General features: G+C 40.6%; 1 protein-coding gene across 1 annotated transcript; it reads left to right on the forward strand.

Moving 5' to 3' along the window:
- The first annotated feature begins 2,502 nt into the window (after positions 1-2,502).
- Positions 2,503-7,434, forward strand: LOC124271521 (BTB/POZ domain-containing protein 6-like). The gene is made up of 3 exons (XM_046706665.1): positions 2,503-2,585; positions 5,263-5,616; positions 6,000-7,434. Exons 2-3 carry the CDS (start codon positions 5,264-5,266, stop codon positions 7,252-7,254), a joined length of 1,608 nt encoding a protein of 535 aa, XP_046562621.1. The 5' UTR covers positions 2,503-2,585; position 5,263; the 3' UTR covers positions 7,255-7,434.
- The last annotated feature ends 17,099 nt before the right edge of the window (positions 7,435-24,533 follow it).

Genomic DNA, 24,533 nt, shown 5'->3' on the forward strand with positions numbered 1-24,533 from the left:
GTCTACTTACTACCCATATACTGCTACTGTGTGTCTACTTATGGCCGATATACTCCTACTGTGTGTCTACTTACTGCCGATATACTACTACTGTGTTTCTACTTACTGCCCATATACTGCTACCGTGTGTCTACTTACTGCCCATATACTGCTACTGTGTGTCTACTTACTACCGATATACTGCTTCTGTGTGTCTACTTATTGCCGATATACTGCTTCTGTGTGTCTACTTATTGCCGATATACTGCTACTGTATGTCTACTTACTGCCGATATACTGCTTCTGTGTGTCTACCTATTGCCGATATACTGCTACTGTGTGTCTACTTATTGCCGATATACTGCTACTGTATGTCTACTTACTGCCGATATACTGCTTCTGTGTGTCTACCTATTGCCGATATACTGCTACTGTATGTCTACTTACTGCCGATATACTGCTACTGTGTTTCTACTTATGGCCGATATACTGCTACTGTATGTCTACTTATGGCCGATATACTGCTACTGTGTGTTTCTACTTATGGCCGATATACTGCTACTGTGTGTCTACTTATGGCCGATATACTGCTACTGTGTGTCTACTTACTGCCGATATACTGCTACTGTGTGTCTCTACTGCCGATATACTGCTACGATATACTTATTGCCTACTGCTACTGTATGTCTACTTATTGCCGATATACTGCTACTGTGTTTCTACTTATGGCCGATATACTGCTACTGTGTTTCTACTTATGGCCGATATACTGCTACTGTGTGTCTACTTATGGCCGATATACTGCTACTGTATGTCTACTTATGGCCGATATACTGCTACTGTGTTTCTACTTATGGCCGATATACTGCTACTGTGTTTCTACTTATGGCCGATATACTGCTACTGTGTTTCTACTTATGGCCGATATACTGCTACTGTGTGTCTACTTATGGCCGATATACTGCTACTGTGTTTCTACTTATGGCCGATATACTGCTACTGTGTGTCTACTTATGCCGATATACTGCTACTGTATGTCTACTTATGGCCGATATACTGCTACTGTGTTTCTACTTATGGCCGATATACTGCTACTGTGTGTCTACTTACTGCCGATATACTGCTACTGTGTGTCTACTTATGGCCGATATACTGCTACTGTGTGTCTACTTATGGCCGATATACTGCTACTGTGTGTCTACTTATGGCCGATATACTGCTACTGTATGTCTACTTATGGCCGATATACTGCTACGGTATGTCTACTTATGGCCGATATACTGCTACTGTGTTTCTACTTATGGCCGATATACTGCTACTGTATGTCTACTTAGTGGTGATATAGTGCTTCTGTGTTTCTACTTATTGCTGTTGTCCTGACAACGTTTTGGGTACAAGTTTATAGCAACACCATATCCCACCCCTATCCCTTCAGCCAGAATATATTTTCTCGACAGTATTCTATCGGCGTTAGCTTGCCACGGCTGCGTCGTCTTTGTCGTCAGCCCCAACGCCGCAAACAGTCACTGGAAGTGCAGACGCTAATATCGATTTTCGATCGATATGCCAAAGCGTGGGATCGAACGGATATCCCGAATTCAAGACATTTTCATCCAAGGAAAACATGGTTGGCCAGTTAAAAATGAAAGAATGAATGAAACTGGACACATTTTGTTTCCTTGTACTAAATGTGAAGCTAAACAGTATTGTTGCAAACAAACTCTGACTTTGTACTATCTCCCCATATGGACACGTACACACACCCTGAGATGAGGAGCATACATTCATATGATCACTGGATGGTCTGGTCCAGACTCGATTATTTACAGACCGCCGCCATATAGCTGGAATATTGCTGAGTGCGGCGTAAAACCCAACTCACTCACTCACTCACTCATTACATGGAGAATATAGCCTGAGGAAAACATATATATCTGTGGACAATCTGGTATCACCTCCTTTCGCGTTCTTGAAGCTGACTTACATATTGTTCGAGCGCCATTATTCTAAACTCACTCACTCACCCACTCACAGACGAACGACTGTGTACTAGTATATACAAACTCATTTGTACACAATATGCCAACTTTCTCTGCCTGAGCTAAATGCAAGTCTGTTCGGAGACGCACATGTTCAAAAGCTGTGCAGAATTGACATGAATATATGTGCGTTTTGTTGTTAACATTGCAAACACCATACATTGTATACATGAATAGTGAACGGACTACTGGCGCTGAATAACATTCACAGCCTTTGTTCGATCAATACTGACGGGTATTAAACGGATTCTCATTGTGTGGCAAGAGTTCCTTTCAGTGGTAGTAATACCCTCATGAATAGTCCTTGTCATTTATGAGGCAAGCGTGTGTTTGGAAGGACCATCTACAAATAATAAACAACTTCAGAAATCTCCGTTCGGTGTTCCCACAACCTGAATAATCACAAATCCCCACTGTCAAAGGGTCTTGTACTGATTTTCTCGTGCAGCAAGGGAGGTAACTGCATATGAACTTGTTTGTGGTCCTGAAATCTAGAAAAGGCGAAAACCTATATCACATTTTTCTTAAAATCATGCATTATCGACGGGTGTTTGACTGATTTACCAGGTAAGCCAAAATTGAGTTTATGTGATTGTTATCGAACTATATGTTTTATATAATACTGAACAAAGAGTTGAAAGTACATACAAGCCCAACTAGACCCTTGTTCCTGTAAACAGGGGTAAACTCGTGTGCGTATATATTGCAGTAGTGTAGAGATATTCAAAACACCCCATAGCTATATAATGTATGTGATAGGAGAATATTGGGGGTTTGTTACTTTTGAATCGTAGCGGTAATAGTAGAAAGTCGAGTGGCCATTGTCGTATAGCAGCCTGCTGAAATATGTGAGCCAAGACCATAACGTGTTACCCATTCCTGCAGTATGGGCCTTCTCACCTGGTAATAATATCTCATAACAGGATCTTTGGTTTTAGAAAATATGCTCCCTTGGTCGTTTCGAATCCTGGATAACTTGAACTTTTCCCACGGGTTCGACACAAGGATGTTGTATGTAGTTTAGCGTACTTTAAGAAGCGGTATTCATCGGATTCACCAATTGATATATTTGTTTACATGTTTCGTTATTTGGGGAAGCACTTGTATGTAAGTTCCGTTTTCATGATTCAGTGTTGGAGATATGTACAGTTTCTGAACTGAGTGAGTGAGTGAGTTTAGTTTTACGCCGCACTCAGCAATATTCCAGCTGGGTTTCTGTACTGAGGGTTACAGTAGTTTAGTTTTACGCCGCACTCAGCAATATTCCAGCTGGGTTTCTGTACTGAGGGTTACAGTTACAACTATTTCACTGGGTCTGCCTATGAGCAAGTGGAGCTTATTGGGGATAAGGAGATATATACTTCTCTAATTTGAACAATAATTCTAGGGAATTGCCTACGTTTGGTCTCATCGTTGAATAAAAGTAGTTGGTGTTGGGTATCTTAGTATTATATGAATCAATCATGAGCTGAAAGTTAATATATCAACTATATGAAAGAATTTCAAACACCTCTGTTTTACTTTCTTTAATCGTAACCAAGACCAAAATACCGAGCCACAAAATGTAGCTTCGTGGGTAAATGATAATATTATAACATTTACACACTGTTCAACCTCACAGTCACCTGAAGTCATTTATCAAAGGGAGGTAATCCTATGTGTGATCGAGATTGCTGTCCACGCTATTTCGGATGTATTTCATATCTGTATACTTATGTTCTGTAGAAGTGATGCATTCATTTCGCCTCACTCAGTTGAACATGGTCGCTAATAATCATTAATTTTCTGTACTTAGTCTGAGTCAAGTGTCTAACAAAGTCAGCGAAGTTTCATAAAATACGTGTCATGTCATCACTCAAGTATTTCATCCGACCAGAGTGAGTGAGTGAGCTTAGTTTTACGCCGCACTCAGCAATATTCCAGCTATATGGCGGCGGTCTGTAAATAATCGAGTCTGGACCAAACAATCCAGTGATCAACAGCATGAGCATCAATCTGCGCAATTGGGAACCGATGACATGTGTCAACCAAGTCAGCGAGCCTGACCACCCGATCCCGTTAGTCGCCTCTTACGACAAGCATGGGTTACTGAAGATCAATTCTAACCCGGATCTTCCCGGGTATAATCCTACCAGAAAGGAAATATATTTGTGCAGTAATGAAGACTGGTGGCTGACATTGGATCATTATCAAATCGCGGTCCATGTGAACAACCGAACAATACATTCATACAACAACCCCTTCCTGCCCACCCACATTTCCTCCGTCTCTGCCAAACCACACACAGATTGCTACCCGAAAAGGGCTTTACAAGATGTATCAGCCGAACAGAACACTTGGCTACCCTCCACCACTTCATGTCTAAACTGAACGTGTAAACTGGCAGGGACTACTTGATCTGATCGTGGTTATATATTGTCTGCCGATTGCTGGAATACTACTCACTTCGAACAAAAACCTCAAAAACACTCACTCACTCAACCTCTTACTGACCCACCCACCCACTCACTCACTCACTCACTCACTCACTCACTCCGATTGTGTTATATCGATCGCGAAGCAGAGTACTTTTCCATTGGACCTATTTTATGTAATAGAATCCATTTTACGGAAGCCATCCATTTTCCATGTTTTTTAGTTTCAAAAGACGCTAATTAAATCATGATATTGAATTTCATACTTTGCACTTGACGACATGCCACAAGTGGTTTGAGTCGTGTCATTCTGTAATGAGGTCTGTTGCGTATGTGCTAGCACGTCATTGCATACGTGATTAAAACACTCTAATTAATTGCTAAACGCCCAATTTCGGCTGGTGACTTTAAACTGACTCGTGTTTGACCTTAGGAAGCTTTCTGTTATGCGATATTAATGATCGATCGCTTACTAGAACTTGTTTAAGTATTGGTCATTACCAAAACACGTTTCCCAGTCATGATGATTCTTAAGGTCTACGAGCAACGCTAGTAATTTTGTTTCTGTGAAGATGTCAGGAACAGTTCTATCATTAGGAACTGACTCCAGTGTGTTCAGTATGGGGTTTTTAACGTACACTCCGCTGTACACTCTCTTAAGTCCATGTGGAAGTAAAACGGAAGTAAATCTATATAAGTCTTAGTAAATAATTATTAACTTACAGTTCACATCTTTTTCAAACATTATCACAAAACATTGTAGACAACAAAAGGAAATTAGTATATACCACTGTCTCTATACCATAGTAACATACATATCATCCATCTAGCATGGCGAACAAAGGGAGCAAGGCAACTCGGGGGCAAAGCAAGAAGGGCAAGACCCCCAAGAAGTCCGGAGATGACGTGTCCATGTGGGAGATGACCGTGGGGCGGGAGGTGGACTGGCAGTCCGACAAGAACCTGCCGGACACAAACCTGCACATGCTGATCAATCAGCTCAACTGTGACGTCACCTTCCGGGTTGGAGAGGCAGAGGAGATCGTCCCTGCCCACAAGTACATGCTTGGATCTCGAAGTAACGTGTTCCAGACCATGTTTGCCGAATCAGAAGCCATCATGGAGGACAACGATGAGATCGTGGTAGACGACATAGAACCGAATATATTCCGACATATGCTGGTGTGAGTATCTTGACTTGTTAGAAAAAAGAATATTCGAAATTTTGTTTTTAAACACTTTGTGGGCTCAAAGTACAGAATAATAGAACACTATTTTCTTCTTTAAAAACGTAACAATGACATGTGAGTTTACAGATGACATTGTATCATGGGGAGATCTGCACAGTTGCCTCTTCCACTGAACACATGGACTCACTGTCCAGAAGGCGACCTGAAATGTGCAACTATATCAGTTACCGTCGTGTTGGAGTCGGGTTTATACTGGGTATGATTGTGTCAGTGTGTATCGCCTGCACGGCTGAGGCCAGTTGTATCAGGCCTCGAGATGATTTTATACTGATTGCATCGTTAAACAACACTCTCAACTGTTTCTGTACTTCCCGCAGGTATTTGTACACGGACGATGTTCGTCTGGACCCAGAGAACGTTTCCTTGGTGTTGTATGCGGCCAAAAAATACGGCATCAAAGGTCTAAGGACGCGGTGTCTGCGGTATCTGGAGGCCGACCTGTCACCAGACTCTGCCTGTGTCATCATGGAACAGGCGCACGTGTATGACGAGGATGACCTGAGACTCAAGGCTCTGAACTACATCCTCAAGACAGGGGACGGGACACTCCGTGCTCGGACAGTCGGGGAGCTCTGCCACGAATGTCTCTCAATGGTTTTAGCCTCCGATGACCTGAACGCACCTGAAGATGTCGCATTCTTTGGCGCCCTGTACTGGTCTGAGTGTGAGCTGGAACGCCACGGCAAAGACATCACGCCTGAAGGCCGCAGAGACGTCCTTGGAAACGCCATTTATAGCATCAGGTTTCCTCTGATAGAGAAAAAGATATTTGTGCAAAAGGTGAGCCCTTTCGGTGTTCTTAATGATGTTGAAACAAACACCGTACTTCAGTACCATATCATACCGGAAGTTGGAGCAAAGCCCTTCATCACTGAAGAAAGGAAGGGTACGTTTGTCCGTCCGGACATGTACGAAGAACCAAAGGTAGAAGGGGTAATAGATTTGACACAACCCCCAGAGCCCCGAATGGAGCTGCCACCTATTATAGTAGAACCTGAAGCGGACCCCAAGAAGGGAAAGAAAGAAACACCCAAGGACGAGAAGAAACCAGCGGACAAAAAGAAAGACAAGGGGAAAAAGAAGAAGAAGAAGGAGGTCCTGCTGGACCATAACCTCTTGCGCTTCTCAACTCGGGATGAAATGTTGTCGTGGATGTGTGATGGGCAGTTGGACGACGCCATAGGCTTCGGCTGCGATCACGACTTCCTGTTGATAGGTTTTCTTCTGTTCGGTCCATCTCGCTACGTCCGAGGTCAGTACTATGTCCGAGCAAGGGTTGAGGATGATGAAGGGAAGGTCATGAAAGGAAGTTTGATGGAGGTGGAGGTTGACGTTAATCCCAACGACAAGTACTATGAGCTCCCCTTCCCGACCCCAGTCCGGATAGAGTGCAAGAGGGTATACACGCTGCTGGTGAACGTGAGAGGCGAGCCCTGCTTCCAGGGTACCCATGGCAACCATACAGTACTTCTCGACGACATGATGTTCAAGTTCTTTAACTGTGAACGCAGCCACAATGGCACGACTGTCGAAATCGGACAAATACCTGGTTTGATTGTTAACACAGAGTAACCTTACCTCTGATAAGGCATTACTGGCACTGCGTTGTGATGTTACACGTCAAAACCTCCGCACATCGCGTTTTTCTTTTATTAAAATACACGCTCACACCAAATTTTAAATGCGTTCCGATGCATCTATAAAAGGCGATGCACCTTATGTTAACGCATGGTGTAGTTAATAGCATGGGGAATTCCATTTTTGACGTCATATTTGGCATTTAAGATGGAGACTCCCCAAGCACCGTGTCTGTAATATTTCCGGCTGTACGTCTCTATGTATATATAGTTGAGTTTCCGCAGGGTATTCACAGCTGTTACTTGTCGTTGATTCCAGAAATAACTGTGTTTATGTGTTTCTGTGCATCCTTTCTTATTGTTATGCAGCTGTTTCTATGTTATTTACATGATCAAGGATGTAATGTTTTCAGGGGAAAATACATTCGTTTTGTTGTTGTCATAGACGCAGGAAACGTACACCAGTGTATATTATGTTATAGAAATCGTAGTTTCCTAAGCAGTCAAACAAACAAATGTATTCATGAAATCTACTGTAAAATTGGGTCGAGGCTTTCAAACATCATGCAAAATGTATTCTTTAAAGAACACCGGAAACTTCAGAAGACATATAAAATTATTTTGTCCGTAGTTAGGTTTCAGAAATGGTGATACAAGGGAGACAACTCCTGTTACCTTAGATTTTGTTGATTTTCGCGTAATGATGACAGGAGAAGCTTGTAGGAAGGCGTTTCCTATTCTCGCGGTACTTACGGATATCGGCTGAAAAAATAACACAAACAATTCTTATCGTATGGATGCTTGTTGTTTTTAAATGAAGGGCCTTCTCCTCTATCATCTACATCTATCAGCTGCTAGATCCATCATGTGAATTACCACTCGTGAGCCCGGTGATAAACGAGGATTCTCCCATTCTAGCGGTATTACCAGGAATTAACGTAATTGAATGTATGAGCAATCCTGCCGGAAAGGGCGGGAAAGTTGGTATAAACTCCCCAATATTCGTGGCACTGCAAGATTTTGATCACTCACAGACTTGGTCCACTTCCTAGTTACCAGTCGGTGTTGTAAACAACCGGTAAGTGTCGCGCATCGGCGATTTCGGCAGAAAACGTGTTTTAGGAAACCCGCGAACAAAATGGGTGAGCCCCCTCCCCTACCCCCTTAAAATCATCATCCTGCCCCAGTCTAGCCATATATATAAATTATGAACGGTCATATATATGTTTTGCCAGCTATGTACATATATATGTACATATATATGTTTTTGCCAGTGTATGCTATGTACATATATATGTTTTTACCGTAACTGATTATCATTTACCATTCTCATACCATTTCATTGATTAATAAATATGACGGTTTATGTTCAGTGTTCTTGCATGTGTCACCGTTTTATGTACACACACCCTGTAACGCTTTTGGTATTAAGACGGAGCCCAGTACACACGTGATTCCAATACTACGTGGAATGTCCAACACGTGACCGCATACGGCAACAATAAGTGGCTACCGTGAGTAGACACAGTGCAGATCGAGTTGGGGTCACGGAACAGTGAATGAACAGTTCTGTCTCACGGGAAGGGTTGGGAACAGGACTATTTTGGTATTGTTGCGTGAGCCGGCTGGAGGACTGTTCTACGTTCAGGTTTAAGTGTAACCATCACATTTTGTATACTTGTTGCATTGTGGGATGATTAAGAATGAGTAAGTGCATATCTAAAAGTAAACGTGGAATAAATATATGTACACATTGAAATGAACTTACCATTCATTCATTCCTTCCTTCTTCGCTCCTCTCTCTCCAAGAGCACAGAACTCATTTCACCCGTGAGTGTGATTTGAATGGATGGCTAAAATTGTCATATTTAGTATTTCGGGTTATCATCAAGCTAAGGAAGATCGCTTCAGAGTATATATTATAATGACATGCGGGAAAATGACGAACTGAATGGTCGAGGGTATGTGAGTGAGTGAGTGAGTTTGGTTTTACGCCGCTTTTAGCAATAATCCAGCAATATCACGGCGGGGGACACCAGAAATGGGCTGAACACATTCGAGGGTATGTACACAAAGTGAAGACGTTTTGCTGCTAAAGACGATTGTACGTGGGCATGTAGGACAGGAATGTATACAACCTGAGCCATTTGGAAAAAACAGTTTCATAAGGTGAGGAAAAGAGAATAATTGCCCAGCTTTATACATTTCCCCGTAACTGTTATTCGAGAAAATGACGTTGTCGATAAAACTGTCATCGAAAACCTCATGTGTCCAAACTGCGTGGAAGCTTCGGACAGGAATGTGAACCTGTTTGGCCATACATGGTGTTCAACTGCTAATGACTTCCAGCTTAGAATAACTACATGACATACGCCATGACCAAACACACATTGTTAGTTGTGTAAAAATGCACAAAAGAATTCAGTTCCACCAACACGATGCATATGTGCTTTGATTTTCACATGTGTAGAAGCAGGGGTACTATTCATGTTGTAAGTTTTTTTCCACATTATACTGGTATTCTGATGTGAGTAGACGCAAAACAACCGCATTGTCCTCGAAATTAGAACACATATCTTTCTCTTTTGATGATGGCCACATCCACTGAACACTGAGACTGGTCTGAGTTTGTTCTTATGGACGACAGGTGTCGCTCTCCTCTCGCTGTCCTCATTCATAAACCATCACAGCTCTTCCAAATCTTTTTTCCATATCGCAGTAAATCCATATCTTACATGTTTGTCCTTTTTTTATAACGCATGGCAGATATCCCGACATTGTCCATATTCATGAGCCGTCTCAGCTCCATCAAATCTGTTTTTATTTATAAACAACTGCAATTCTTCTGACTTTGTATTCATAGAATATCTGTCTTCAAGTTCTGCCTATATTCATGGTAGATATATTTCTATATATACATCCTGCCATGGCAATGTTTATATTGTCTGCCTTCTCCTCTTCACAGACCATATGGTTATTGTGTTATACTGATATATTCCCTAGTCACAGAACAGATGTGTTTGTGGTACTCTGATGTCGGACGAGAACATTTATATTGTCAAAGCAACCTATAATTCAGAAGCAGGAAGAGTACATTCGATCGATCAAATGGCTTATAGTCGATGACCATAAACACCACACGACCCTAAAACGGTAAAAGATAGCGTATTGTGATGAAAAGTCCTCGTGGAGGGATTTATTTGATTCCGATAGATCAGAATATAGCGTTAATTTGTGTTGGTGATGCAGTTCTCACGGGCAAGAAACTATATTTAAAAAACCCCAATTCTTCCGGAAGACCTGAAGTTTGCCATGCACATACATCTTGTCGTGGAATATAGAAATCCCTCAAGATAATGCTAGGCTTAGGTCCGTGAGTGTAATCGTGGTATCTACATTCGGGACGTGAGGAAATGTACAGGCCGCGAGGGAATCAAGGGGAGAGTTGGATAACTTGAACCTGTGATTGCCAGAGAATGGATCGGGCGTTAAAGCCCGGATGTGTTGTATACGTGGTATCGTAACCTGCCGGTGTGGGTCATTGCCGGTGTTTTCATTCTCCTGTTTGCCTGGCAAGGCCTCCATTGACTGCACTCTATTGACGTCCAGTCACACTCTATATTGGTCAACATTTGTTTACTACGCTGAGTTGATAAGCCTTATCACTCATAAACCCCTTCCGCTCCAGGACCTAGTGCCTCGACAGGACAACACGTTACGACGGCGTCCACCATGTGAGCGTCAACTGTGTGGTACAACACACGCCACATGCCGTTACGGATGCAGAACTTCCTGATATTGTTGTAACTAACGCAGTTAGTGTTCTAGTAGCCAGCAGCAACATAATGGTGCTATACTTGATCACATTGCACTGCAGGTCAATCAGTGAGTGAGTGAGGGAGAGAGGGAGTGAGTGAGTTAGTGGGTGAGTGAGTGAGGGGGTGAGTGAATAAGTGAGTTTGTGGGTAAGTGAGTGAATAGGTGAGTGAGTGGGTGAGTAGGCAAATGAATAAATGAGTGAGTGAATAAATGAGAGTGTCCTTCCAGTGATTGATTGAGTGAGTGAGTGAGTGCACTAGCTTCTCGACATATTTAGATGACTGCCAGATATGAACCTCTTTCAGACTGATTGTTAACGACCTGTTGTCGAACTGATACCGGTTATGACGTAAACCAACAATCACCAACTCCCTCTTATATTACCAGTCTTAGCGGTTTTATCCCCAACATTTTGCATAATGACAAAAGTCTAGAATCATAATGTCTCAGAGTACACATTTCTCGATGTAGATTGCCTGACAGGAAGATGAAGAGACCTGATTTTTTTCTGGTTATGTTTTATGTATGCTATATGATTGTGCTTATCGATTACGTTTCAAGACTCGTCATTAACGTCGATCAAAAGTACTCTCGTCTCTAGACCGCATAACTAATGTGTGGCTTGATAAAGCAGTATCTGAAATACAACCCTGAGCAGTTGAGATGTGAACAAACATTGATACATGTATAGCTGTAGTATACATAACATTATAAAATGAATACATTTTGTCTCAAAGTGGTCACATGTTATAAATGCCATTTACATATAATATTTCTTTTAGTAATATACATATACAAGGACATGTTGGTGTCCCATGCGGGGTTCGAGCCCACTCTCGAATGAGTGCGGCACCAACTCAGCAGCCACAATGTCGGCGATCTAACCCAGGTTTGTACTAAAAGTAAATGTGTCAGCTGGTAGTCTAGACAAGTATTATAGAAATCAAACCGTCCGTAGTGGGTTCTAAGCTAACGCTTTCTCAACTGGGCCACATTCGCCGTCTACCACTGGGCCACATTCGCCGTCTACCACCGGGCCACAGTCGCCGTCTACCACTGGGCCACAGTCGCCGTCTACCACTGGGCCACATTCGCCGTCTACCACCGGGCCACAGTCGCCGTCTACCACTGGGCCACAGTCGCCGTCTACCACTGGGCCACAGTCGCCGTCTACCACTGGGCCACATTCGCCGTCTACCACCGGGCCACAGTCGCCGTCTACTACTGGCCACTGTCGCCGTCTACATTTCTGCCAACGTCTTGACAACTATTGATTTTTGAGGCATAAAGCGACGAAGCACATAACACCTCGTGATTTAGGCAATGGTTCAAGAGATCACACGTTTGTCTAATGTTACCGTTAGACTTATTGCCCGTAAGGAACTTCACGCAGAAGCAGATTTGAAATATGATGCTGCCACAAAATCAATGCAACGTAGCATTTCTCTTCCAACAGTCGTTCCTCTGTGGGCTTTCGTGAAGGCATTTAGAAGGCATTTAGAAGGCATTTAGAATCACGCAGTGAAAACTACACTCAGTATCTTGTCTGAAATTCAAATGTCGGTAGCTAGATATTCCTCATGATATTACTGTTATCACATTTATAGAGTATTCGTCTGTATGCGTGTATTTCTCTACATCAAAGATAGTCTTTTACACTGAAGTAGGAAGAACGTTATAAAGGCCACTGTCAACATTATTTCAGCTCATTAACGCCGGTCTCTAACTGAAGGAGTCTGGACTAGACAAACCACTGGATTGAAACACAAATATCGATCCACGCCACCGGGGAACCATGACACGACATCAGCCAAGTCATTGATCAACCAGTCACTCAGCTCAGTTGCTGCCTCTTGCCGGAGCAAGTTAGCACTTAAAAAAATGTACAAAAGAAAGAGTCTATAAAAAGCCTCTGCTATATGTCACAAATGTTTTAGATAGTGTCTCTGTTTTCAGTGTATATAAGATACACATTGTACAAATGCAGCTCTAAGACAGAATACTGAAACAGCCTGACCATCGGGTTCCAGATAGTTACCTACAACCTATAGTAGTGTTCTGACTCGATGACCTCGTAAAGGAAGCATCAGATCACACTGATTGAGGTAAAGGCACCTGTCAAGATAGCAACGCGACAAATATCCAGATAGATCGTAGATCGGGAAAAATGTTTTGCTATACTGTGTTATTTGTTTGTTTTTCCGAGAGAAAGTATGGCAATGATAATTTGTGGTACTTTTGGGATGTTCATTTCCTCCTCCAAATATGGTTGCCACGTGGTGGAATGGATCACCCCAACATATTCTGGAGCCCACGATTCGGCCACTGGTATTCGAAATGATAAAATTCACTGCCGGGCAGATATTTCAGTCATGGTAATGAAATAAGATAATCTCATTTCATGTTGGTAACGATTATACATGGAGTGCATAATTTCATGACAATACCAGTTTGACCTCTCGGGAACTGTAGATTCAATTTGGAGCACGTGTAAACGATGTATGGAACATTAAAACATCAATAATTAATAGAGATTCTCGCCGGAGTGACAACTAGTCCACGCGTATTACCCGGTGTTAATCGATCAACTAATCAATTCATTATGGCAAATATCGATTGAACAATTAGTTGACGTAACGATGAGCGCCTTTGATGATGTTAGCTAATGGACACGATCGAGCGGCGTTCCTTTGCAAGCTCATCTCATAAACCATGGTTGATATGAGACTTCATGATAATGTCGGAGTGTTCTTTTGACTTATCATGTTGTTATGAAATGTTTTCCTGAATTTAAGGACATCGTACATACTTCCATGTACGACATGTTTACATACCATTGTATGGCTAAATATACCAGGAGCATTTACCTATCTGCTCGACACATCTTATGTAATGCATCTGTTGTTTAACGTGGAACAATATGACAAAGCAGCAGTTGTATGGATAAACTTTACTTGGTCTTTACTATCTACATGGCCATATATAGGTGTATAGATAACTGTAGAAGTATCTATACCGAAACAGCCATATAGATATTAAATAAGTTGGGATCCATATAATTGCTACTTTGTCATGAATCAACTTCTAAAGATGCCTATCAAACAACTTGTGGAACAATATGAGCCCCGGGTACCATGAAACCAACAATGTCAGGTTATGTGGCCACCCAGTCCCTATAGGCCAGTCAGTACCCCTTGCACAAACCATTGGAACCTCCAACACCTGTACCAGATGAACAGCAAACAAATGGTTAACAGTATGAGCAGCGACACAGGCCGTGCCAGACTACAGAGCGTTTTCCTCGACCATTTTCAACGTATCGGCACTCCAAGGTTACTGCGATCTGAAAATAAAATATAACATGACAGTCATTTTTATGGATATTTCTAAAGTTTCAATGATTACATACTGTATACAGATACATTCTACCATGTAGTAAAATCTTGACACCCACGTGTCTAAATAACAATAAAACGTTCACTTGTGTAAATCAGTATACAGACCTCTTGTTTATTACAATACACGGACCATCAGGGTTAGAATTGCTCTTCAGTAATCCATGCTTGTCGTAAGAGGCGCTGACACATGTAATCGAATCCCAATTGCGTAAATCAATTGTCGTGCTGTTGATCAGTGGATTGTCTGGTCATGACACGATTATTTACAGACCGCCGCCATATAGTGCTGGAATGTTGCTGGGTGCGACGTAAACCTAAACTCAGTCACTCACAATATACGAACCACTTGTGTATAACAATATACGAACCACTTATGTATAACAATATACGAACCACTTGTGTATAACAATATACGAACCACTTGCGTATAACAATATACGAACCACTTGTGTATAACAATATACGAACCACTTGCGTATAACAATATACGAACCACTTGCGTATAACAATATACGAACCACTTGCGTATAACAATATACGAACCACTTGTGTATAACAATATACGAACCACTTGTGTATAACAATATACGAACCACTTGTGTATAACAATATACGAACCACTTGTGTATAACAATATACGAACCACTTGTTATAACAATATACGAACCATTTGATTACAACAATATACGTACAACTTTCTACAACAATATAAAAATCACTTGCAACAATATACGAACCACTTGTGTATAATAATATACGAAAAACACGTATATAACAATATACGAATCATTTGATTATAACATATGAGTCACTTGCGAATTACAATATACGAACCACTTGTGTATAACAATATGTATATGAACCATTTGTGTATGGAAATACGAGTCACGAACCACTTGTTATAACAATATGTGTTATTATAACAGAACCACTTGTTATAACAATATACGAACCACTTGTGTATAACAGTATACGAACCGAAAAAACTTGTTATAACAATATATCATTTGAACCACTTGCGTATATAACTTGTGTATATACGAACCACTTGTTATAACAATATTGAACCACTTGTGTATAACAGTATACGAACCACTTGTGTATAACAATATACGAGCCATTTGTTCAAAACAATATGTAATCACTTGTGTATAATACTATACGAACTACTTATGTATAACAATATACAAACCACTTGTACATAACAATATAAGAGTCACTTGTTATAACAAAATACGAAACACTTGTTATCACAATATACTAATCTCTTGTGTATAGCAATATACAAGTCATTTGTTTAACCCTTATCCCTAATTAAATGTGAGCGAGATGATATGCGGGACGTATGACATCCGTGGCTGAACGTGTGTGAGGTGTAACCAAGGTTAACATGTCAACAAACCACATCACGAAGCTGACCACATCCAGCGGATATTGACGAGGTTCCTCCGATGCATCGACTGATAACACTTACGTAATGTCTGTGCCTGTGGAGGTGCGTGGGAATGTTCCAACGTGACACATGGTAACAGGAGTTGTGACTAACGTGTATAGTGTTGAGGTGGAGTAATGTCTATAAAGACGTGGTCTTCACTGGGTCAGCTAGTACAAGGCCTTCAGTGCCACAATATGAATGATGATTGTTGAACGCCACAGTCTCTAGTGCTGGTGTGTCACAGAATAATGGCTGACAGCACGGACAACGGTATACACCGATATACAATAACCTACAATTAGACACGCAAGGTTGCATGTATTCTCTAGAATATGGGCGGAAACAATTCAAATTTCTGAAAAAAGGAAATAATTAATATTAATATTGGATATGGATTTGAGATACCCATGCTATGATGCAAATCTTTCTCTGTCTGAGTGGGGAAATGTCCCTGGTATATGATGTAAGTCTTTCTCTTTCTGAGTGGGAAGAGGTCCCTGGTATATGATGCAAATCTTTCTCTTTCTGAGTGGAGAGATGTCCCTGGTATATGATGCAAATCTTTCTCTGTCTGAGTAGGGAAATGTCCCTGGTATATGATGCAAGTCTTTCTCTTTCTGAGTGGGGAGATGTCCCTGGTATATGATGCAAGTCTTTCTCTGTCTGAGTGAGGAAATGTCCCTGGTATATGATGCAAGTCTTTCTCTGTCTGAGTGAGGAGATGTCCCTTGTATATAATGTAAGTCTTTCTCTTTCTGAGTGGGGAAATGTCCCTTGTATATGATGCAAGTCTTTCTCTTTCTGAGTGAGAAGATGTCCCTGGTATATGATGCAAGTCTTTCTCTGTCTGAGTGAGGAAATGTCCCTGGTATATGATGCAAGTCTTTCTCTGTCTGAGTGAGAAGATGTCCCTTGTATATAATGTAAGTCTTTCTCTTTCTGAGAGGGGAAATGTCCCTGGTATATGATGCAAGTCTTTCTCTTTCTGAGTGAGGAGATGTCCCTGGTATATAATGCAAGTCTTTCTCTGTCTGAGTGAGGAGATGTCCCTTGTATATAATGTAAGTCTTTCTCTTTCTGAGAGGGGAAATGTCCCTTGTATATGATGCAAGTCTTTCTCTTTCTGAGTGAGAAGATGTCCCTGGTATATGATGCAAGTCTTTCTCTGTCTGAGTGAGGAGATGTCCCTGGTATATAATGCAAGTCTTTCTGTCTGAGTGAGGAGATGTCCCTTGTATATAATGTAAGTCTTTCTCTTTCTGAGAGGGAAATGTCCCTGGTATATGATGCAAGTCTTTCTCTTTCTGAGTGAGAAGATGTCCCTGGTATATGATGCAAGTCTTTCTCTGTCTGAGTGAGGAAATGTCCCTGGTATATGATGCAAGTCTTTCTCTGTCTGAGTGAGGAAATGTCCCTGGTATATGATGCAAGTCTTTCTCTGTCTGAGTGAGGAGATGTCCCTTGTATATAATGTAAGTCTTTCTCTGTCTGAGTGGGGAGATGTCCCTGGTATATGATGCAAGTCTTTCTCTTTCTGAGTGAGAAGATGTCCCTGGTATATGATGCAAGTCTTTCTCTGTCTGAGTGAGGAAATGTCCCTTGTATATAATGCAAGTCTTTCTCTGTCTGAGTGAGGAGATGTCCCTTGTATATAATGTAAGTCTTTCTCTTTCTGAGAGGGGAAATGTCCCTGGTATATGATGCAAATCTTTCTCTTTCTGATTGGGGAAATGTCCCTCGTATATAATGTAAGTCTTTCTCTGTCTGACTGGGGAGATGTCCCTTGTATATAATGTAAGTCTTTCTCTGTCTGAGTTGGGAAATGTCCCTGGTATATGATGCAAGTCTTTCTCTGTCTGAGTGGGGAAATGTCCCTTGTATAAAATGTAAGTCTTTCTCTGTCTGAGTTGGGAAATGTCCATTGTATATGATGCAAGTCTTTCTCTGTCTGAGTCGGGAAATGTCCCTTGTATATAATGTAAGTCTTTCTCTGTCTGAATGAGGAAATGTCCCTTGTATATAATGCAAGTCTTTCTCTTTCTGAGTGGGGAAATGTCCCTTGTATATGATGTAAGTCTTTCTCTGTCTGAGTGGGGAAATGTCCCTTGTATATAATGTAAGTCTTTCTCTGTCTGAGTGAGGAAATGTCCCTTGTATGTAATGCAAGTCTTTCTCTGTCTGAATGAGGAAATGTCCCTGGTATATAATGCAAGTCTTTCTCTGTCTAAGTGAGGAGATGTCCCTGATATATGATGCAAGTCTTTCTCTTTCTGAGTGGGGAAATGTCCCTTGTATATAATGTAAGTCTTTCTCTGTCTGAGTGGGAAAATGTCCCTTGTATATAATGTAAGTCTTTCTCTGTCTTAGTGGGGAAATGTGCCTGATATATGATGTAAGTCTTTCTCTGTCTGAGTCGGAAATGTCCCTTGTATATAATGCAAGTCTTTCTCTTTCTGAGTGGGCAAATGTCCCTTGTATATGATGCAAGTCTTTCTCCGTCTGGGTGGGGAAATGTCCCTTGTATATAATGTAAGTCTTTCTCTGTCTGAGTGAGGAAATGTCCCTTGTATGTAATGCAAGTCTTTCTCGGTCTGAGTGGGGAAATGTCCCTGGTATATGATGCAAATCTTTCTCTGTCTGAGTGGGGAAATGTCCCTTGTATGTAATGCAAGTCTTTCTCTGTCTGAATGAGGAAATGTCCCTTGTATGTAATGCAAGTCTTTCTCTGTCTGAGTGGGGAAGTGTCCCTGGTATATACTGCAAGTCTTTCTGTTTTAGTAGGCATATGTTCCTTGTGTATGTTGTAAGTCTTTCTCTGTTTAAGTGTTTGGCCATGATAATTGTTCATATTTTCTATGTTTCTTAGAAACGAAACTGTTTTTCAAGGAAGATACAAATAGATCGCAGTAGAAAATACTGAATTAATTCGGACAGACGGCATCCACGTAAAACCGATCATAAACTCTCAATGAAATCCTCGGCTTGAAATCGTTTATCGATACCGTTTGCGCTTCAGAAGCAGAGCACGTCATCGAAAACCTATTTAAGAGCTTACTTGGAGGTAGCTTCTCTGTACTTGGATGAAACACTGTAAACGCTTCCAAGTAAACCACCCTTGGGTGCAACATTTGGCTGCGATCACTCAATCAAGCAAGTTCACCCTGCTGACCTTGGCAGAATCTCTCCCAAAGATCACATCAATCTGTGGTTTTCTGGAGATGGCGCGGCGGATCAGAAACATGGCGTCATCAACACTAAGTTCCTCGAAATGACAACGTTCCTGACACTGACCTTCACGCATGACGATGGCTACCAATAACGCAGAAACTTTCATTATAATTACAAGAACAGGATATATGAGTAGGAGGTATGGGCTAACACTATCTACAACCCTAATGTGATGAGATAAATACTACAAAGGTTCACCATCAGATTTGATTATCATCATGAAGCGTTCTAGCTTTCAGGATGAGCTTAACGTATCATTTCCACCTTCAATCGGATTTTCCGCATACAGACCAGATTGATGCCAGGGGATAAAACATCAACGTAGAGCCTGTAAACGATGATATACTGGCACTGTCAGATGGTCCGTTGGCTGGGAAAACGTTGGCCTTCTGAAATACTGGCTGTATCTCTCCGGCAGGAGACTCAAGACCGGCAGCATGCACAAATTGAATGAACTCGCGTTGTGGAGATTTCTCAGATCAGCGTTCAGGCTATATTATCCATTAGTCTGGAATCGATAGAACTGTCACGAAGTTGTTACATAATACACTCAGTTTACTAGCAGGAGCGTCTAAAAGGTTTAGTTTTATCCACAACAGAGCTATAAAATGTCGCTAAACGCTTGATCACAGAAATGTGCAAAACGTTAGATAATTTGCTGACAATATTTTCAGTATAAAAGGGCATTATTTCCAACAGAAAAAGGTAGTTTCCGCGGCACTGCCCAGGCATTCAAACATTAGTGAGCGCAATCCTTGGATAGAAATCTCCATGGTAAAGAAACTCAGCCAAGGATAATATTTACAAGTCAGTGAACGTTTATCGGGCCAAGATTCGGTTGCATCATACCCCAAAGGCACAAGTGTATATCCAGGACGCATCGCAAACATTCCAAAACAACAGCGATGTTGTGAGCGACATTTTTAAAGAAACATAATTTATTAGCATATAACAAAGCATCTCACTATAATCTTCACTTTAACAGCCAGGACATTTCTCTTTGTATGGACAACCTGAAGAGGGAGCTTACCAACATGCACAATCGTGAACAAATGGGCACTGAGTCAAGTACCATTTACAAAATCAATGTACAAGCATGTAGTTACAGGAAACACGGACATAGTATAACAAACAACGTACACACTATATCAAATGCAAGACCAGCGTGCGGCAGGTGTTAAAGACAAAACACGTGCCACAGGTTGGCTGGTTGATTTGTTTAACGTACGGTAGCAATATTCCAGCTATCCGTAAATAATCGAGTCTGGACCAGACAATCCAGTGATCAGCATCATGAGCTTCGATCTACGCAATTGGGATATGATGATATGTGTCAACCAAGTCAGCGAGCCTGACCACCCAATCCCGTTAGTCGCCTCTCACGACAAGCAGGAGTTACTTGGCCTAGATTAGTCTGTCTCACAGTCCCTGAACCACATTATTTTCCCTACTGCCAAGCCTTCTATGCAGTGCTGAAGCCCTAAATAAAGCAAGTATAGATTTCCTCTGAATCTCTGGTCTCCCTAGGGCTCCTTTTCAATATAAATGGGCTTGTTTGTTACTATCAAAATTATATATATTCAGAGACTAAGCCTTAGTCTAGGCCTAGATTTTCGAAGCTCTCTTAGCGCTAAGATAGTCGTAAGTTAATGTTAATGTATGGCACTTACGACTATCTTAGCGCTAAGAGAGCTTCGAAAATCTAAGCATAGAAGACCAATTCTAACCCGGATCTCCACGGGTCACGTGCCACAGGCACCATTACAAAAATAATATACATACTATATCAATTACCCGAAACAACCGTGCTATAGGTTCATACCTGCTGTAAGTAGCATTTACAAGAAATATAGTGCTAAAGATATTGACTACAATATCGTGCCACAGGTACCATTTACAAAATGGTGCAAACATGAGTCCGCAGATTAGCAGACTACAGATATCATAGGCAAAAATATATATGTGAGACCAAAATAACAAACTGCAGATATGGTAGACAAAAATACCAATGTCCTAGTATAATAGAATAATAAACAATAGAAACTCTGGCATTTACAGCCGGGGATCACAATGGACATTTGGTGTCACAGACCAAACAACAACACACATTACTCACAAATACAAATGGGTATCTGGAACCCGAGAAAAACATTATGCATGTTGCAGTGAGAAACAATAAGTAACTAGTATAGCAGGGCATCCGGTATCATAGACAATAATAACATGCTACAGGTAACGCAGACAAACATAACGTGTTACAGGTATGATAGAACTTTGCTGCAGGTATCATAAATAAACAATACAGTGCCAAGAGTACAGTATACACAGATACACAAACATACAAGCTACTACAAACACAAACAAAACGTACAGGTAAGGGTGAGTGAGTTTAGTTTTACACCGCTTTTAGAAATATTCCAGCAATATCACTGCTTGGGCCACCAGAAATGGGCTTCACACATTGTACCCATGTTGGGTACCCAGGTCTTCGGCGTGACGAGCGAACACCCTAACCACTAGGCTACCACACCACCCCCGTACAGGTAAAGAAAGATCATGCCACAGTTATTAATACAGCTACCATTACCGGTGTATGACTCACTCTAAACAATGTAATTATGACTTGATTACAGGTACTAAACCGGTGTATGATGTGACTCCCTCCAAACAATGTAATTATGACATGAATACAGCTACTTTATCTGGTGTACGATGTGACTCCCTCTAAACAATGTCATTATGACATGACTACAGTTACTTAATCTGGTATACGATGTGACTCCCTCTAAACAATGTAATTATGACATGACTACAGCTACTATATCTGGTATACGATGTGACTCCCTCTAAACAATGTAATTATGACTAGAATACAGCTACTATAACTGGTGTATGATGTGACTACCTCAAAACAATGTAATTATGACTTGAATACAGGTACTATATCTTGTGTATGATGTGACTCCCTCTAAACAATGTAATTATGACATGAATACAGGTACTATATCTGGTGTATGATGTGACTCCCTCTAAACAATGTAATTATGACATGAATACAGCTACTATATCTGGTATATGATGTGACTCCCTCTAAACAATGTAATTATGACATGAACACAGCTACTATATCTTGTGTATGATGTGACTCCCTCTAAACAATGTAATTATGACTTGAATACAGCTACTATATCTGGTGTATGATGTGACTCCCTCTAAACAATGTAATTATGACTTGAACACAGCTACTATATCTGGTGTATGATGTGACTCCCTCTAAACAATGTAATTATGACTTGAATACAGATACTATAACCGGTGTATGATGTGACTCCCTCTAAACAATGTAATTATGACTTGAATACAGCTACTATTTCTGGTGTATGATGTGACTCCCTCCAACGAATGTAATTATGACATGAATACAGCTACCTTATCAGGTGTATGATGTGACTCCCTCTAAACAAGGTAATTATGGCATGAATACAGATATTATATCTGGTGTTATATGTGACTCCCTCTAAACGATGTAATTATGACTTGAATACAGCTACTATATCTGGTGTATGATGTGACTCCCTCTAAACAATGTAATTATGACTTGAATACAGCTACTATATCTGGTGTATGATGTGACTCCCTCTAAACAATGTAATTATGACTTGAATACAGGTACTATATCTGGTGTATGATGTGACTCCCTCTAAACAATGTAATTATGACATGAATACAGGTACTATATCTGGTGTATGATGTGACTCCCTCTAAACAATGTAATTATGACATGAATACAGCTACTATATCTGGTGTATGATGTGACTCCCTCTAAACAATGTAATTATGACATGAACACAGCTACTATATCTGGTGTATGATGTGACTCCCTCTAAACAATGTAATTATGACTTGAATACAGCTACTATATCTGGTGTATGATGTGACTCCCTCTAAACAATGTAATTATGACATGAACACAGCTACTATATCTGGTGTATGATGTGACTCCCTCTAAACAATGTAATTATGACTTGAATACAGATATTATATCTGGTGTTATATGTGACTCCCTCTAAACGATGTAATTATGACTTGAATACAGCTACTATATCTGGTGTATGATGTGAGTCCCTCTAAACAATGTAATTATGACTTGAATACAGGTACTATATCTGGTGTATGATGTGACTCCCTCTAAACAATGTCATTATGACTTGAATACAGATACTATATCTGGTGTATGATGTGACTCCCTCTAAACAATGTAATTATGACTTGAATACAGCTACTATTTCTGGTGTATGATGTGACTCTCTCCAACAATGTAATTATGACATGAATACAGCTACCTTGGTGTAGGTGTATGATGTGACTCCCTCTAAACAAGGTAATTATGGCATGAATACAGATATTATATCTGGTGTTATATGTGACTCCCTCTAAACGATGTAATTATGACTTGAATACAGCTACTATATCTGGTGTATGATGTGACTCCCTCTAAACAATGTCATTATGACTTGAATACAGCTACTATATCTGGTGTATGATGTGACTCCCTCTAAACAATGTAATTATGACTTGAATACAGGTACTATATCTTGTGTATGATGTGACTCCCTCTAAACAATGTAATTATGACATGAATACAGGTACTATATCTGGTGTATGATGTGACTCCCTCTAAACAATGTAATTATGACATGAATACAGCTACTATATCTGGTATATGATGTGACTCCCTCTAAACAATGTAATTATGACATGAACACAGCTACTATATCTTGTGTATGATGTGACTCCCTCTAAACAATGTAATTATGACTTGAATACAGCTACTATATCTGGTGTATGATGTGACTCCCTCTAAACAATGTAATTATGACATGAACACAGCTACTATATCTGGTGTATGATGTGACTCCCTCTAAACAATGTAATTATGACTTGAATACAGATACTATAACCGGTGTATGATGTGACTCCCTCTAAACAATGTAATTATGACTTGAATACAGCTACTATTTCTGGTGTATGATGTGACTCCCTCTAAACAATGTAATTATGACATGAATACAGCTACCTTATCAGGTGTATGATGTGACTCCCTCTAAACAAGGTAATTATGGCATGAATACAGATATTATATCTGGTGTTATATGTGACTCCCTCTAAACGATGTAATTATGACTTGAATACAGCTACTATATCTGGTGTATGATGTGAGTCCCTCTAAACAATGTAATTATGACTTGAATACAGGTACTATATCTGGTGTATGATGTGACTCCCTCTAAACAATGTAATTATGACTTGAATACAGCTACTATATCTGGTGTATGATGTGACTCCCTCTAAACAATGTAATTATGACTTGAATACAGGTACTATATCTGGTGT

The sequence above is a fragment of the Haliotis rubra genome, unplaced genomic scaffold, assembly GCF_003918875.1.
Source record: "Haliotis rubra isolate DU_JTF1 unplaced genomic scaffold, ASM391887v1 Scf161, whole genome shotgun sequence".
NCBI classification, from domain to species: domain Eukaryota; kingdom Metazoa; phylum Mollusca; class Gastropoda; order Lepetellida; family Haliotidae; genus Haliotis; species Haliotis rubra.

Excerpts from the sequence above, each read along its gene's own strand:
- LOC124271521 (XM_046706665.1), top strand. The coding sequence starts at position 5,264 with ATGGCGAACAAAGGGAGCAAGGCAACTCGGGGGCAAAGCAAGAAGGGC. Across the intron at positions 5,617-5,999 it reads ATATTCCGACATATGCTGGT|GTATTTGTACACGGACGATG; the intron begins GTGAGTATCTTG and ends TACTTCCCGCAG.